Source organism: Barbus barbus, assembly GCF_936440315.1.
Source record: "Barbus barbus genome assembly, chromosome: 17".
NCBI classification, from domain to species: Eukaryota; Metazoa; Chordata; class Actinopteri; order Cypriniformes; family Cyprinidae; genus Barbus; species Barbus barbus.
This window is the reverse complement of record NC_136745.1, coordinates 3,029,593-3,043,900: the sequence shown is the minus strand read 5'-3', so window position 1 is coordinate 3,043,900 and position 14,308 is coordinate 3,029,593. Positions and strand designations below refer to the sequence as shown.

General features: G+C 38.7%; 1 protein-coding gene across 2 annotated transcripts in view; it reads right to left on the bottom strand.

Moving 5' to 3' along the window:
* Positions 1-925: 925 nt before the first annotated feature.
* Positions 926-14,308, bottom strand: part of LOC306883040 (THO complex subunit 2-like) — an 82,771-nt gene continuing 69,388 nt past the window's right edge. Inside the window, exons 30-39 of one of the 2 annotated variants that reach the window (XM_079438104.1) lie at positions 13,834-13,936; positions 11,694-12,070; positions 10,958-11,019; positions 9,702-9,737; positions 4,073-4,201; positions 3,844-3,910; positions 3,539-3,678; positions 2,032-2,102; positions 1,852-1,894; positions 926-1,709 (exon numbers count right to left, since the gene is read on the bottom strand). In XM_079438104.1, the coding sequence (XP_079294230.1) occupies positions 1,870-1,894; positions 2,032-2,102; positions 3,539-3,678; positions 3,844-3,910; positions 4,073-4,201; positions 9,702-9,737; positions 10,958-11,019; positions 11,694-12,070; positions 13,834-13,936 (1,010 nt within the window). In that variant the 3' untranslated portion in view covers positions 926-1,709; positions 1,852-1,869. Of the gene's footprint in view, positions 1,710-1,851; positions 2,103-3,538; positions 3,679-3,843; positions 3,911-4,072; positions 4,202-9,701; positions 9,738-10,957; positions 11,020-11,693; positions 12,071-13,833; positions 13,937-14,308 lie in introns of those variants that run through there. The other variant, XM_079438105.1, reaches the window with a different exon arrangement.

The following is a 14,308-nucleotide window of genomic DNA, read 5'->3' as shown; positions in this document are numbered from 1 at the left end:
CTCCCCGATGAGTTTGCACAAGCAAACGTAATCTTTTAGTTTTTAATCGGTTGCAACAATCAGGTTAAGCATAAGTAATTACCATTTTGAGTAACCATCATACCCACAATCTCTCTGCACTGTGTAAAAAATGAGTGATGTATCCACGTAACAGATCGCTTCTGTGTCGGCTGTTGTGAACGCGCTCAGGACTTTGTGGTGGATCAAAGGTAAAAAATTACATAAATACTTTACTAACGCAATATTGTAATGCATTACTTTCAAATTTAACTTTGTAACAAGGACACCTTAAAATAAAGTGTAACCAGTGTAATTCATTAATGTACTTACTATATGGTTAGGGTTTGGCTTAAGGTTACTTGCATGTAATTAAGCAATTTATTATTATAATAATTAGTACATGTAACACGTAACAAGGACACCTTAAAATAAAGTCTTACCGTAACTTTCCTCAACATTGGTCATAATCATGCATAATAGACTACTGCAGATCCACCCGATATTTGTATGTAAAAATTGAACTATTCTCATCAGCAGATTACATACAACTACTCTACATAAATGTCAGTATCATTCATTGTAAAGTTGAACTGAATAAATGTCATCAAATGGCTTGTTTGTGACTTAAATCGAGGTTTAAATGCTCCAAAAGCTCTAGCATCATTTGTTGCAGGTGCAACCAGCTTTATATTTTGAAGTATGACTTGTGTCCATATACTTTTCACGTTTTCCATGCATGTCAAACTGATAAATTTGTCTTATGCATTTGATAAAATATATCCACGATCATCATGAAGTGCTCAGAGAAGCACTGATATCTATCTTCATCAGGGTTAACTTAAGAGGAACTTTTGCAAAGTGGTGCAATAAATGCTGGTATCTGGTGCTATGCAAAATCCCAAAGATTCAACAAGACACACGTGATACACTAAGAAAACTATTTTATTTAGAAAAAAGCATACACTTTGTAGATTCTGCCAGATAAAAACTCCATGAAGTAATTTGTAAAGTCATGAATTGTTTCCTTTTTAGTCCACTTATTTACGGAGAAATCCAGCTTGCCATTCTTTATACAAATCTTTTAAAAACGTGATTGAACACACAAAAGAAATCCAGAGGCGTACATTTGAAATGAAAGTAACAGAAAAATGTCTTATTACACGGAACCATTTTATTTCTGTATACATAATATACAAATTAGAGCATTTGTACTGCTTCAAACATCTAGACTAAATATCACGTGTGAATTAAAACGGAAAAAGAAAGGTAGTATTCAGGAAACCAGTTTTCTTATGTAAAAAAAAAAAAAAAAAAAAGTAAAGAAAAACAAAAGAAAACGGAAGGTAATAAGCAAGGTCATAAAAACGCAAGCATTGGAGAGCGACACCAATTCAACCTGAATCTGTTGATGCAAGAAGCACATTGTGCTAAATATTTAAAGGAAACAAACTTTCAGTGAAGTACTGAAAATATCACAATAAAAATGGCAGATTAAAATACGGGCGACAACATTTCTAGGCAAAACAACAGAAGTTTGGATGCAGGCAAAATTCCTAAGAGTGCGAGGGAATCCTCGTCCTTCCAGACGCTGATAGAAGGGAACTAAGACGCTGAGAAAGCTGGGATGAAGAGTCTTGCACCCGCCCGCAGCAGAAGAGGTGCGACCGCAGCCGGTGCCACCCAGGAACACGTCGGGTCCGCAAAAACCTCTGCATTATCCAAAAGCACATTGCAAATCAATTACCTCCAATTAAATGCTCTTTTTCATATTCTCCAGTCTTAAGAAACGAGTAATAAAAAGAAATGTGTCCTCAAACGCTCTTAAAGCACTTCCTCCGCATTAACGCTCACCTTGAGTGTCAGCATGCACTATCGGTGTTTTTCTGATTTATGGGTGATGAATGTTAAGGAAAAACTGCTGATTTGCTCCAGTGCTGAGCTGAGTTTGTGTAAAGCTGATTTCTATACAAACAGCCAGACTTCTTTCCATCTCTACACACTGCCGTTGGTGTTTATGGATTCAAAGGATATTGTTTCTTCTCTTCTTTAGCGCCAGTGCTGTCTCTCTTCTTTTCGGATTTCTCTTTGTCGTGCCTGGATTCCTGTAGCACATGCACAGAGGAAACACAAGAGCATTGGTGAACGTGTGCAGGAAATGCTTTGGTATCACGCTGGATCTACAGTTACGGTTTAATTGGTGCGTTGGTTGGGTGTTTTAAGTGTTTAGTTTGGTTTCTGTGTAGTACATTTTAATTGATGTGCAAAATGACAAACTTGAGCAACATTGACAATGATTTTTTAGTCCTACTTCATATTAGGTGGCCTTAACTACTATGTACCTACATTTAAATTAATCATTTGATACAATGCACTTATTGTGTATATACATGTTTTTACATTGTATTTATATCTTAAAAAACACCTGCATGCAATTCATATCTGTATTGACATTTATAGCTTCATTGTTGACCCATCTCTTACACCTTAACCCACCCAATACCACCAAACCTGTCCCCAACCTTAACCTTACCCCACCTCAATAGAGGCAAAAGTGTTTTGCAATACAATATGAACAAAATAAGTACATTGTACCTATTTTTTTTTTATGCATGTACATAGTAATTAAGGCCACCTAATACACTATAAAGTGGGACTGTGCTTATATCTATTAATTAAAATCGCAACCACTAAGCCATATCACAATTGCTTTATTTTGATGAATCATGCAGCCCTAGTTATTCTTGTTGTGAACAGGTCTGCACAAGTTTGCGTTAACTAACTGATCAACCATCCAGTGAAGTGCTTCAGATCGATCACAAAACACTATGAATGGATTTTCTCAATCTATTATTTCTAAACTTTGTCTGATAGCACTTGGTGCACTAATAGACTTGGTGCATCGTGATGCATCATTTTACACCTCAAACCCTTCATCTGATGAAATTAATACTGCCTTCAGATCTCTAATGGAGACTCTGATACATTGTTCTCAACATGTGACCCTGGACCACATAAGGGTCAATTAATAAATAATCTTTCCATTGATGTATGGTTTGTTATGATAGGACAATATTTGGCTCAGATACAACTATTTGAAAATATTTTATCTGGAATCTGAGGGTGCAAAAAAAATCTAAATATTGAGAAAATCTCCTTTAAAGTTGTCCAAATGAAGTTCTTAGCAATGCATATTACTAATCAAAAATTAAGTTTTGATATATTTACTTTAAGAAATTTACTAAATATCTTCATGGAACATGATCTTTACTTAATATCCTAATGATTTCTGGCATAAAAGAAAAATCACTCATTTTGACACACAATGTATTGTTGGCTATTGCCACAAATATAACCGTGCTACTCATGACTGCTTTTGTGCTCCAGAGTCACATATTAGACTAGACATTAGCATTTTAGATTCATGTCTAACACAAGTCAAGTTGAGCACTTTAGGTTAAGGGTTTGTCTGTCATCTTAACCCAAGGTATGAGTGACGGCGTATAAGTTGTGGAGGTGTAACAGGACACAGGTCACAGACCTTTTTGCCTCCAGAGGTCTTCTCCGGTTTGGCCAGATCGCTCTTGTCCTTGCTGGTGGACTTGGAGCGTTTGCCGTTGTCCTTGTCGTTGGAGTGTGGCGATTCGGAGGGGCTGGCGCTCTTGCTGTGTTTGGAGGAGCCTAAGAGAGAGCGCAGCCATGTGAGGCAGATAACACGAGAGCCGCGGGGAGGGCTTTCTGATTGCCTCCGCCGCCGAGAAAGACAGCTTTCTGGTTCGCTAGCTCACCTCGCCCACTCTCGGCAGCGGGCAAAACAAATTTAAAAGATAGGCATTATCGACTCACTCATTCCATTTTCATCTTTGCGGCGCTTGGCTTCCTGGCTCATCTCGCGTTCGTTGTTAGAGTAGTCCTAGCACAGAGGGGAAACGCCACAAATCAACATGACGCTCGTTGGCTTGACTTTTCACCTTTCACCAGGCATTCAATAAATGTTGTGACAAAAAAAAAAAGTGTTTTACCCCATGCCCAAATCCTATTCTAAAGAGAAAGCGTCAGGGACGCAGCCACTTACTCGTTTTCGGTCCTTCCGGTCTTCTTTCTTCTCCCTCTCTTTGGAGCGGTCCCTGGATTTGTCAGACTCTTTCTTCTCGTCGTCCTTTTCTTTGCTCTTGGGCAGGACTGTGCTGTGGTTAGGATGGTGCTGAGGGTTGGATGGAGAGATAAGAGAGGGTTAACACCTCACAGGATGAGAGCCCAGCACTCGCAGCGGCCTGCTGCCACTTCATTAGCATGCACCATTAGAATCGCACTCGCCTTCCCATGAGCCTTCACACCTCACGATGCCATCAGACACACCCACAGGAAGTCCAAGCACTCTATTAAAAGCTCAAGGCTCCTGCTGAACTCGTATATGCAGCCCTTCACGTGCCTCGCACCAGGGCTTCAACACACCTCGAAACAAGCGTCAAACCTCCATGTGATTAGTGTTACAAAAGGGCCATTTTACTAGGTTGCTCAGCAGCAAGATATAGGGAAGGATCTGCCCAACTTTTGATTTTACACGCCGACAACTTATCGATACACCATGCCTTGACACTTGCCTTGTCCAGATACCCACACTTGCAGTCTTTGCACTTAACCACTTATAATGTATTTCCTGTATTTGGCCCAAGTGTCCACATGAGGATGAATAAGGATGTGTTGAACTTTTCATTACCTGATGGGACACACTTATAGTGTCGTAAAAATGCTAATGTAATTCTACATAGCTTTAGTTTTATTTGAAATATTTAGCATTTTAAAATCCACTTCTAAATGTCTGTTCAGTAGTCCCTATAACATGACAATTGAATTTGTGGTGCTTCTAAAAAGTGATGAAAAGCAGTTGCAAATGTTGTCCAAAATAAATCTCACCACTACCCTTTGCACCAATAAAACGTGCAAGACTTTGTTTTTCTACCAAATTATATGTAATATCTAATTATTATTATTATTATAACAATTATTATATTAACATTTAACATGCACTGGAAAGGTTTCAATGATCTCTCGTGAGATCTCAGCAAAAAGTCTCACTATTTATTTCCAGAACATGATGCATGATGGGATATGCTGAGCTCTGAATACAGCACCGGAGCGATATTGGAGATTTAGTGTGTTATGGGCACTGCGCTTTAGCGTTTTTAAGACCTGTGACTGTCTTGCACACTTACTTCCTGTCACGCAGACACGCTCTCAAGTGGCCAAGACCACAAGTGTACTATCTGGACAAGGCAACTGTTTAGTAGAGGCTACCGTTCAAAAGGTCAGAGGTCAAAGGGGTGAAAGGTGAAATTGGTACTTGACCTGTACATTAGGGCTGCTCGATACTGGTTAAACGATGATTATTGTGCTCAAAAATCTAATAATGCTCATTGACTTTGTTTTTACATTTCTATAGAAGTATAAGCACAATTCAAGAGCGCATAATGGTTAGCTTACTGATTTAGTCGCAGCAAACAGTGCAAAAAGCCACACGAATGAAAGACTACCCTGCTTTATACTTTTATTTGAGAAGAATCTCTCAATAGAGATCCCTAAACTCCATCTCCTACATGTTTGCCAGTGTTTTCACCTCATCGGTGCTTTTTTTCTTAATGTAGAGAGAGCGGTGCAGATGGTTGCCAGGTTGTGAAGATTAAGTAAACCACTGGGCAGAAAATGTATCAATTTATGAAAAAAGCTCTGACAGGGGAATTTAAACTCTTGAAATCTGGCAACTGCAAGCATCTAGCTTTTTACCAATGTAAGAAAACACAAATGCCAAATATTGCATATAATCAGTGATTATGCTTAATAAATCGAGAGATGCAGAAATCGTCATCATGATTCAAATACGATTCATTGTGCAGCTCCTATGCATGTAATGTGGCGTCAGAGTAATGCTGCAGCTTGATGCTTCAGTGCTTTGGGAAACATTGATACGATTCATATGAAAAGCCCTTTGTGATTCACAAATCAACGACAAATAGTTGACCTCTTCAAACAAGCACTGAGCGATACAACGCCTCTCAAGAATGGAAAATCCTCAGAAAATGGATGAAACCTTTCTTTTGCAAAGCAAAGACATTCTTTTGGAGAACAACATGTGGAAAGTGTTTAAATAATAAGAGAATAAAGCATGAGCGAGCAAGATAAACTGTGTTGTTGACATTCATTCAACCTTAACATCAATATCCCACAAAGAAAATGACAAGATCGAATATTAGCTACAGAGAACCAGAGCAGGCTCTCATTCTCAGCCATCTTCAAAAAGAGGGGGCAACTTCACAAAAAGTAATACATTAAAATGATATTTCAAATTAATATGCTACAATCATATTGCCTTTTAAAAACTATTTTTATTTAAATTATATGAAATAAAGTATGTGTTATGTATTTAACAAATAATAAATGTCGGTTGTAATAATCAATAGATTAGTGAATTATCAAAATAATAGTTACTTATAGGCTTACATAGCATTGTGTGCCAAGCCCAAAAATGCTTCATGGGATAAGACCATCTTCAACGTAAACCAGACTGTTGTTCGGTGACAGCAGCAACAAAATCCAGAAAAACCTGCCTGTCAAAAAGAATGTGTGCAAATTAATGAAGATGTATTTTCAGGTGGAACCAGGTATTTAAGTCTAATTTTATCTTTAAGACGACAAGCTGCGAGACACATGGGACACAGTAAATGAACTGCCCACATCATGTTCAGCACTGCGCGACTCATGCTCACAAAAGAGGTTCGTTAAAAAAAAAAAAAAAATAAGAAATAGCACCCGTTTGATCATTAGCCACATATTCATGTTCCAGCTGGAACTGACACATACAGAATAAAGTAACTTAACAAATGTGAATAAAATAGGGCTGTATATGAAGCGTCAATACGTGCATAAAAGCACACAATATATATATAAAGAACACAAGAATAAATGATTCGTGTTTGGTGTATAACAGCAGAATGGCATGTGGTTGGTGTTGTTTGGAAAACTGCCATTTCAGACTCTCCTACTGATCCAACGATGCTCTGCTGATAAATGTGGAGGACAGAAACCAAATGAGATCCAACAGAGCAAGAGATACTGGGGAAAAATGAGTCTTTCTGAAACGGAGCAGAGTCTGCTCAGCTGTTCTTCACCAGTTTACTGAAGCCTCCTTCAAAGATTTCTCTGATCTTACGGATTCAGTCCGAGTTGTGAATAAATTGGTTTTGTGAACCAAATAATAAAAGCACTTTATTTTCAATTTCTGAAAGATTACTTGACTTGAAACTTCCAGCAACATTTATGCCATCTGTATTTGGTTCTGTTATTAATTATTTGTTCCACCCCCACCCCCCCTTCTTTAATGTATTGACTGATTACAATTACTTCACAATCAGTCAATAAATGACCAAGTATTATGTTTAACAGCCAAAACTGGCATGAATAATTTATTGCGATTGACTACAGGTTTTGGTGCCAACCCTGCATGTTCCTGATATGTTGAAGACACCCAACCTCATAAAGCACCTGTTTCAAATGTGTGCGTCAGGGAATCATGCATGTATTTCAACAACAGATTAATAACACAAACTCCCTGAGAGTGAATGACAGCACAATTAATCGCATGCCCAAACAGAATCAAAACTGACAACTGAATTACAAGACCGCAACAGCTGACACGATATCCTACAAGACACAACCGACTCCAGCAAGACCAACACTGCTGCGTCAGAAAAACAAAAGATCTTGCCGCTGATGCTAAATACATCTACACCGAGGGGCTGTGAGGCCTCTGGATGATCCTGCAGTTAATGTGAAGGAATACTCTGACAGCAGGCTTTCAGAGAGAGACGGAGAGAATAAAATAACAGGCTGCTCAAAATTCAGCTGTATTGCTTTTTCAGGTGGCGCCATCAGCATATTTTCAAACATCCTTCAGTGACCAAACTGCAAAAACACTTATCTCCCTGCCAGTTGACAGGAGCTGTTCAAAAGAGACTGGAGTGGCAAAAAGAAGACCAGAGTCCAATCAGACAGCGAGGACTGAGAGAGGAGCCCAGGAGAGCGTAGCCACGGGAAGAATGGAGGATATTGTTGGGCTGAAATTACATTAGTAGAATATAAAATGTCCTGGCAGAGGAGGAGAGCGATGTGCGAGCACAAGAGCGCTACGCCTGCTTCAGGGATATTCTGACATCTTTTGAAGGGAAAAGGGACTTTTTAAAGACCCATATAGCACTGTAAAATTCCACACCTGGCATGTGGCGCAAAATGTGCTTTAATCTACAGATGCATTCATGACATACAGCGTGAAGAAAGTTTCTGCAGCGAGACGAGATAAATATTGGGAGTGTCTCAAAGGCTAGTGAGCTGCCTACCCACACAGCATTTCTGGGCATGCGTTTGAAGGAATGCTGCCTACATAGACAGTATTCTTGGGCATCACAAGCGGGTTTGGAACGCCCAAGCAATCGCTGCCTACCTAGATGGTGTTTCTGCTATTACTTGGAATGTAAGAATGTATACTGCCTACTAAGACAAAAACTTAGTAAATCAGTTTTATTTTCCCCCAAAATATACATTTTTCCTTAATTATGAGTTCCCTAATAATGGTTCAGTTACATTTGATACACAATTATATATATTATTTTTATATTATAAGAGTGCACTGTGTTTTTTTTAATTTTTTTGGTAAATTGTGTTTTAATACAAAACAAATCCTCAAAAAAACCGTGCTAATCAAATGAATGCATTAAACGTTTAATCAAAATAAATGCACATTTTCTTTTTTCAAAAAAAGCTTAATCTGTTAAAAATGTAAATAAATTAAATTTGACAAATAACTTTCATTTTTGGCAAACAGTGCACCACAATAGATATTTACAACTTACATTTGAATGAAAAATTGTGTGATATTACTTCATTTATTTAAACATTTGTTATGTTAATACTTTGAGAAGTACAATCTAATGTTCAATAGTAATATACCTCTGTTATAATTACAAGTTAAACCAAACTTTTAGGCGGGATGCAGCGAAGACTTTTGCGTTTCTGTGTATATCTGATGGTTTTATCAAATGAAATGCTGGAGAACTGATTCTCAGAAAAGCTCTAGAGATGAAGTTTATATCCTCATATAGTGATGACACCATGAGCTTCATGTGTGCTTGAGTTTGTATGTAGTAGACAAAACTGCGCCACTCAAGCACACAGAGGCACGCAAGAACAAGCAGACTTCTTATTTCAATAGCAGTCTTTTTGTGCTTTAACATTCACAGACACTAGTCCATATCCCGATCTGATTAACTGCACAGCTTTTCAGAGTTTGCCAAATTCATGACTGGATTCCACAATTATATCTGCATTTTCTACATGGCAGAAGTCATAGGGCCCAATTAGTGCACCACAAGGGTGTTTGGAGAGTTCAAACAAATGCAGCCTATCTAGATTGCATTTGTGGCCCTCAAATTACAGTTTGAAACGTTCAAACTTGAGATGTACAACAATATTGCATTTTTGGCCATTTTAGATACATTTGGGACAAACACTGCCTACATAGACATTTTTAGGCATTGGTTGGAAGTTTTGAACCAATACTGCTTACCTAGAGCCCATTCGTTTGAATGATCTGGGTAGGCAGTTCACTAGGTTTGGAGACACATTCAGAGTTAAGGATTGAAAAAGGTCCAAACCTTTGAAGCTGAGTCCTTGAATTCGTTGAGATTGTCCTGTAGGAATGAATGGAGATGACAGATGAGCTGGAGAGGATGGCACACAGCAGGAGAAAGGGTGGGGGAGGCTGGCCGTCAATCAACACATCCCCATAAAGACCTTCAAAGACTAGAACTTTCACATGGTTAGAGATGAAGAGACTGGACTATCGGAGCCTAACGTTAGTCTGCACTCAACCTAAATGTGCCTGGAGAACGTCACTGCACTGAGCATCATAGGTAAACGTCTTAACTCGTATCTTTGGTCTAAGATAAATCAAACATTGTGTAAATTAACTACGGGAGTTCATGAAGATGATAAAACAAGCTAAACTCATCTAGGATTCATTAATGAAGGGAATAGGTGGTCATGTACACTTTGGCATGAGGTCTCGCTCATAGACAATTGCAACAAGATTCCTGGTCACGGACAGACAGATCCCTCTGGGAAGGCCGTGCCCACACTTTTTCCCTGGTTGCCTCTCTCTTTATGCAGTAGATGCTGGTGACGCGGGTTTCTCTGCATGCTGACGGAGCCGTCTGCTGGTCACACGGATGTCTGGGAAACTCTCGTTGAAAACTCTTCCACAGCACGAATCGGTTGCGGAAAAAATCAGGATGGACAAAAAAAATGTAAGCAGTGGCGGTGAAGACGAGCATATTCTTGTCTGGGATCCCCGATCGGTGACGCAGGAAAACATTCCAGCTCCTCCAGGAGTCGCAGTCGTGACTTGATCAGGATTTCTTCCAGCAGAAATATTCTCTCGTCTCGATGTTTAGTTTAAAAAACAAAAACTGATTCTCATTTACTCAGCAAGTAATGGTATGACTCAAAATTCAAAAAAGGGGAGGGCGATTTACAAAAATAAATATTTATATATACAATCTTACAAAAAGTACGGTATACGAAAAGAAAAAACTTGAGGCACTCGGGTAGATTCTCTTAGCATGTAAAAGTGAGCAAAAACAAAGCATGTGCTAGAATTTAAGATTTTGGCAAGTCCTTGGAAATTTATCTTAAAAATCTGCCAATCTATTGAAAAATATTTATCCAAAAAAATAGTCCATTAGATGCAAAATTCCCCCCACTGCTCTCCTACAACGGCTGGGCTCCAGAGGCCTCCTCTCAAACTCCAATGGGTGACGCGGAGGGACGAGGAAGGTTTGGAAAACACGTGATCTCCGACAGGTAGGGACAAGAGGAAAGAAGTGCACAGCTCTCCTCAGGCCATACTAACCTTAACTGCAGAGGAGTGCGACGGTGACGAGTGTGTGTCAAGCTTTCGTCTTTTTTGCTCTGCTGAGAGAAGAAATATGAGGATTAGCTTCAAGAAATGCTTTTTTTTTGCTTTTGATATTGTGTTTTGCCGCAATATGGAAAGACACTCAGGTGAGTAACAGAGAATTTTAATTTCGGGGTGAACTAAATCCAAAAACCTTTAATTGAAAAAGACGTCTAGTGGATTCTTTGCTCTGAACTTTCATTTTAGCATTAATATATTCTTTTATGTAGGGATGCACGATATTGGATTTTTGCCGATATCCGATATGCAGATATTTTCAACTCATTTTGGCCGATAGCCGATAACGATATATTTCCTTTTGTTCGGTAACAAGTCTCTCCTGTGTGGAAATTATATGCATACGCAGATGATATATGCATCATCTTGTACATGCATTCTCAAATTAAATGCAGCGATCCAAAACAGTTAATCTAATAATCATTCAGGCAAAAGTTCACTTCAAGAAGTGACGTGATCTAATCGCTAGCAAAACCCTGAGCACATGTGAGTTAATCCTCTTATCGGCAAGACATATCGCCATAATCTTTCAAAACGGCCGATGCTGATATTTACATTTCAAGCCGATAATATAGTGCATCCCTACTTTTATGTACGGTTCTTAAAGTCCAAACAAAGTCAAAGCAGTGTAGTGAAGCATATTTCAGCAAACTGTGCCAGGGCCGTCTCTTACCCCGTTCAGACTCGACTCCTTCGGATCTGGGCACGAGGGTCTTCAGGCTTCCAGCCCCAGCGTTCTTCTCCACCTTGCTGCCTTCCTTCGTCTTGCTGTCGTTGGACACATCGCGTTCCTTGGACCACTCTTTTTCAGCGGATTTCCCATCGATCTTGCTCTTCTCTTCCTTCTTGTCGTCCTTCCTCTTGTCCTTTTCAGCCTTGGGCGTCTTCTCCTTGCTGTCAATGGGCTTCTCCTCCTTGGATCTTTCCTCCTTCTGTTTGTCCTTCCCTCCTGCCTTGGCCTCTGGAGTGCTTCCTGGGTTCTTTTCTTTCTTCTCCTTTTTCTCCTTTGTGGTCTTCTCTTTATCTTCCTTCTCTTTACTCCCTTTAGTGCTGTGGAAATATCATGGATCAACTAAAGTCTCCTGAAGTGTTATTTTTGTTATTATATTTCTGGCTTTGAAATCATTAGTGACCAAAACATATGGCTTTCATTCAGAGACACAGAATAACTTTAAAAAGCTGGAGATGTTCTGGATTGACACAACTGATAAAATGTATCATAACACCATTTCAGATCTTATAAAACATCATGAATAGTACAGATTGGTCTCTGTTGACTTTTTTTTAAAGCAGCAAGCGCTTGAAATGAGGCGTTCCTTGGGGAGAGAGTTATGTTAGATAAACTCTTATCTAATGTAAAATTAATGGAGTGAAACGTAGCTAGTAGCTTTAGGACAGAAAAATATCTGTATACAAGCCTTCCCAAAATGATTTTGGCCTGTTTCACCTTAGTCTTATATGCATTAAAAACACAATATGATAAGTTTGATTTATCGGTTTTCTGTCTATTAAAATACTGAAGAAATCTTATTTTATTAATTTATTATTTTGGGTCATACTTGCTGTGTTTCAGGAAAGTGGAGTGACTGTATAATTTTAAATTCATAAAATTAATAATTCATATACATTTCTTTAAATTCATATCAGGAAGACAAAGGAATCATTTAGATTTCTCAATTTTTACACAACCTACAACCCAAATTATTTTGGGAAACAATCAAGTACTTTTCTTTAATTTCATCTTAAGGGAAACAAGTTGATCAATAAATACAAACCAACATCTGCCCTCAAATTAGTTATTTATTTATATATATTTGTGTTGTTAACCTTTGCTAGAAGAAAATCACAAATTGTACAATTCTTATTCAAATTTTGGTATAACGGCTGCAAACACTAAACATCTACAGATAACATAATATAAAGAATTAAAAATCAAGAGCTAATTAAATATTTGACTAGTAGCATTTTCTTAAAATTAATCACCTCCTTTCACTGATCCTTTGCTAAAAAGAAGAAATCATTTTGATGCTCAAAAGCAGCCCGCAATGCTCTACAGCTCAAACCAATATTACCTAAATGAAACTAGTCTACTGCACACATGCACAAATGAGGTGAAAGGAAAGAGTAAACCAAAGTTCTGAAAGCTAATATGATCTTTTGAACAAAGAGTGCTGATATTAGGCTCTATTTTCTCAAAGCCCCTGAGCTGCTGGCTGAATTCTCCTGACTGTGTCATTCATTATTAAAACAGAGCACATTGTGACCTCTCTGTCCTCTCATCTCAGGTGAATTACATATTCCTGACTACGCCACTTTCCCTGACCCCACCAAACCACGTTAAAACACTCAGAAATCCATTACAATCTCATTCAATTCACACAATTCCTGAATGGAAATTAATGGGGACCTTTCTTCGCCGGGCTCCCATTGAAGTATTTCTTTCTAAATGATGTTTTACACAGCCAATTTGATGGGCCATCGTGCAATTGTGTGTTGTAACAGCCATGCCTTTCAGAGATGGTTCCTTTCAAGACATTTCTCTCTGCAATTGCTCAGTTTAATAGAATTGTAAGAGGATTCTTGCCTGGAACGCAGTTCAATTTGATTACACAGTTCATAAGGAAGGTAGACTTTGATAAAGGATTGATTTATTTGGCGAGTAGTTTGAAATAATAAGCCCCTGCTAAACTTTCTCACCCCAGGGCTTCAACTTTTAATGACATTATATAAGAGATGAGAGCAGTACATCATTCCGGCTGCCTCGGCGGCAGTGAGCTTGCGCTGCGTGGAGAGTCGGGCCTTGGGTGCAGTACCTGTTTGGCGTGCTGCTTCCGTTGCTGCTGCTCACTTTATTGGCTGCGGTGCTGTTTTTGCTGCCAGTTTTCTGAGCCGCCTGAGATTTGTCCTTGGATTTATCTGCAAATAGACCAAGTCGACATGGATGTCACACGAGGGCAGACACCATTATTTTGACAAACTTTGGCATGACAGAATGTCCTAATAAAGTGGAATGATGCCAAAGCTCCTCTGTTTGTTGCCACAGTGAAGGAGTTATGGCATTTGCTCTTGATTTAAATATATACAGCTATTAAGCAAGCAGGGAAATTGCAAGCATCCTTCATGTGCCATTGAAAGCTCATTAAAAGTGAATGAAACACAGATTATGCTTCACAGAAAGTGAATTATTTAAACACAACCAAAAATGTCCTTTGAGAAAAAAAAACTGCTAAAAAAGAGGTGGCACAACGGTCATTTAACAGCAGCGTATCAAGAGTCATGCTGCAATAC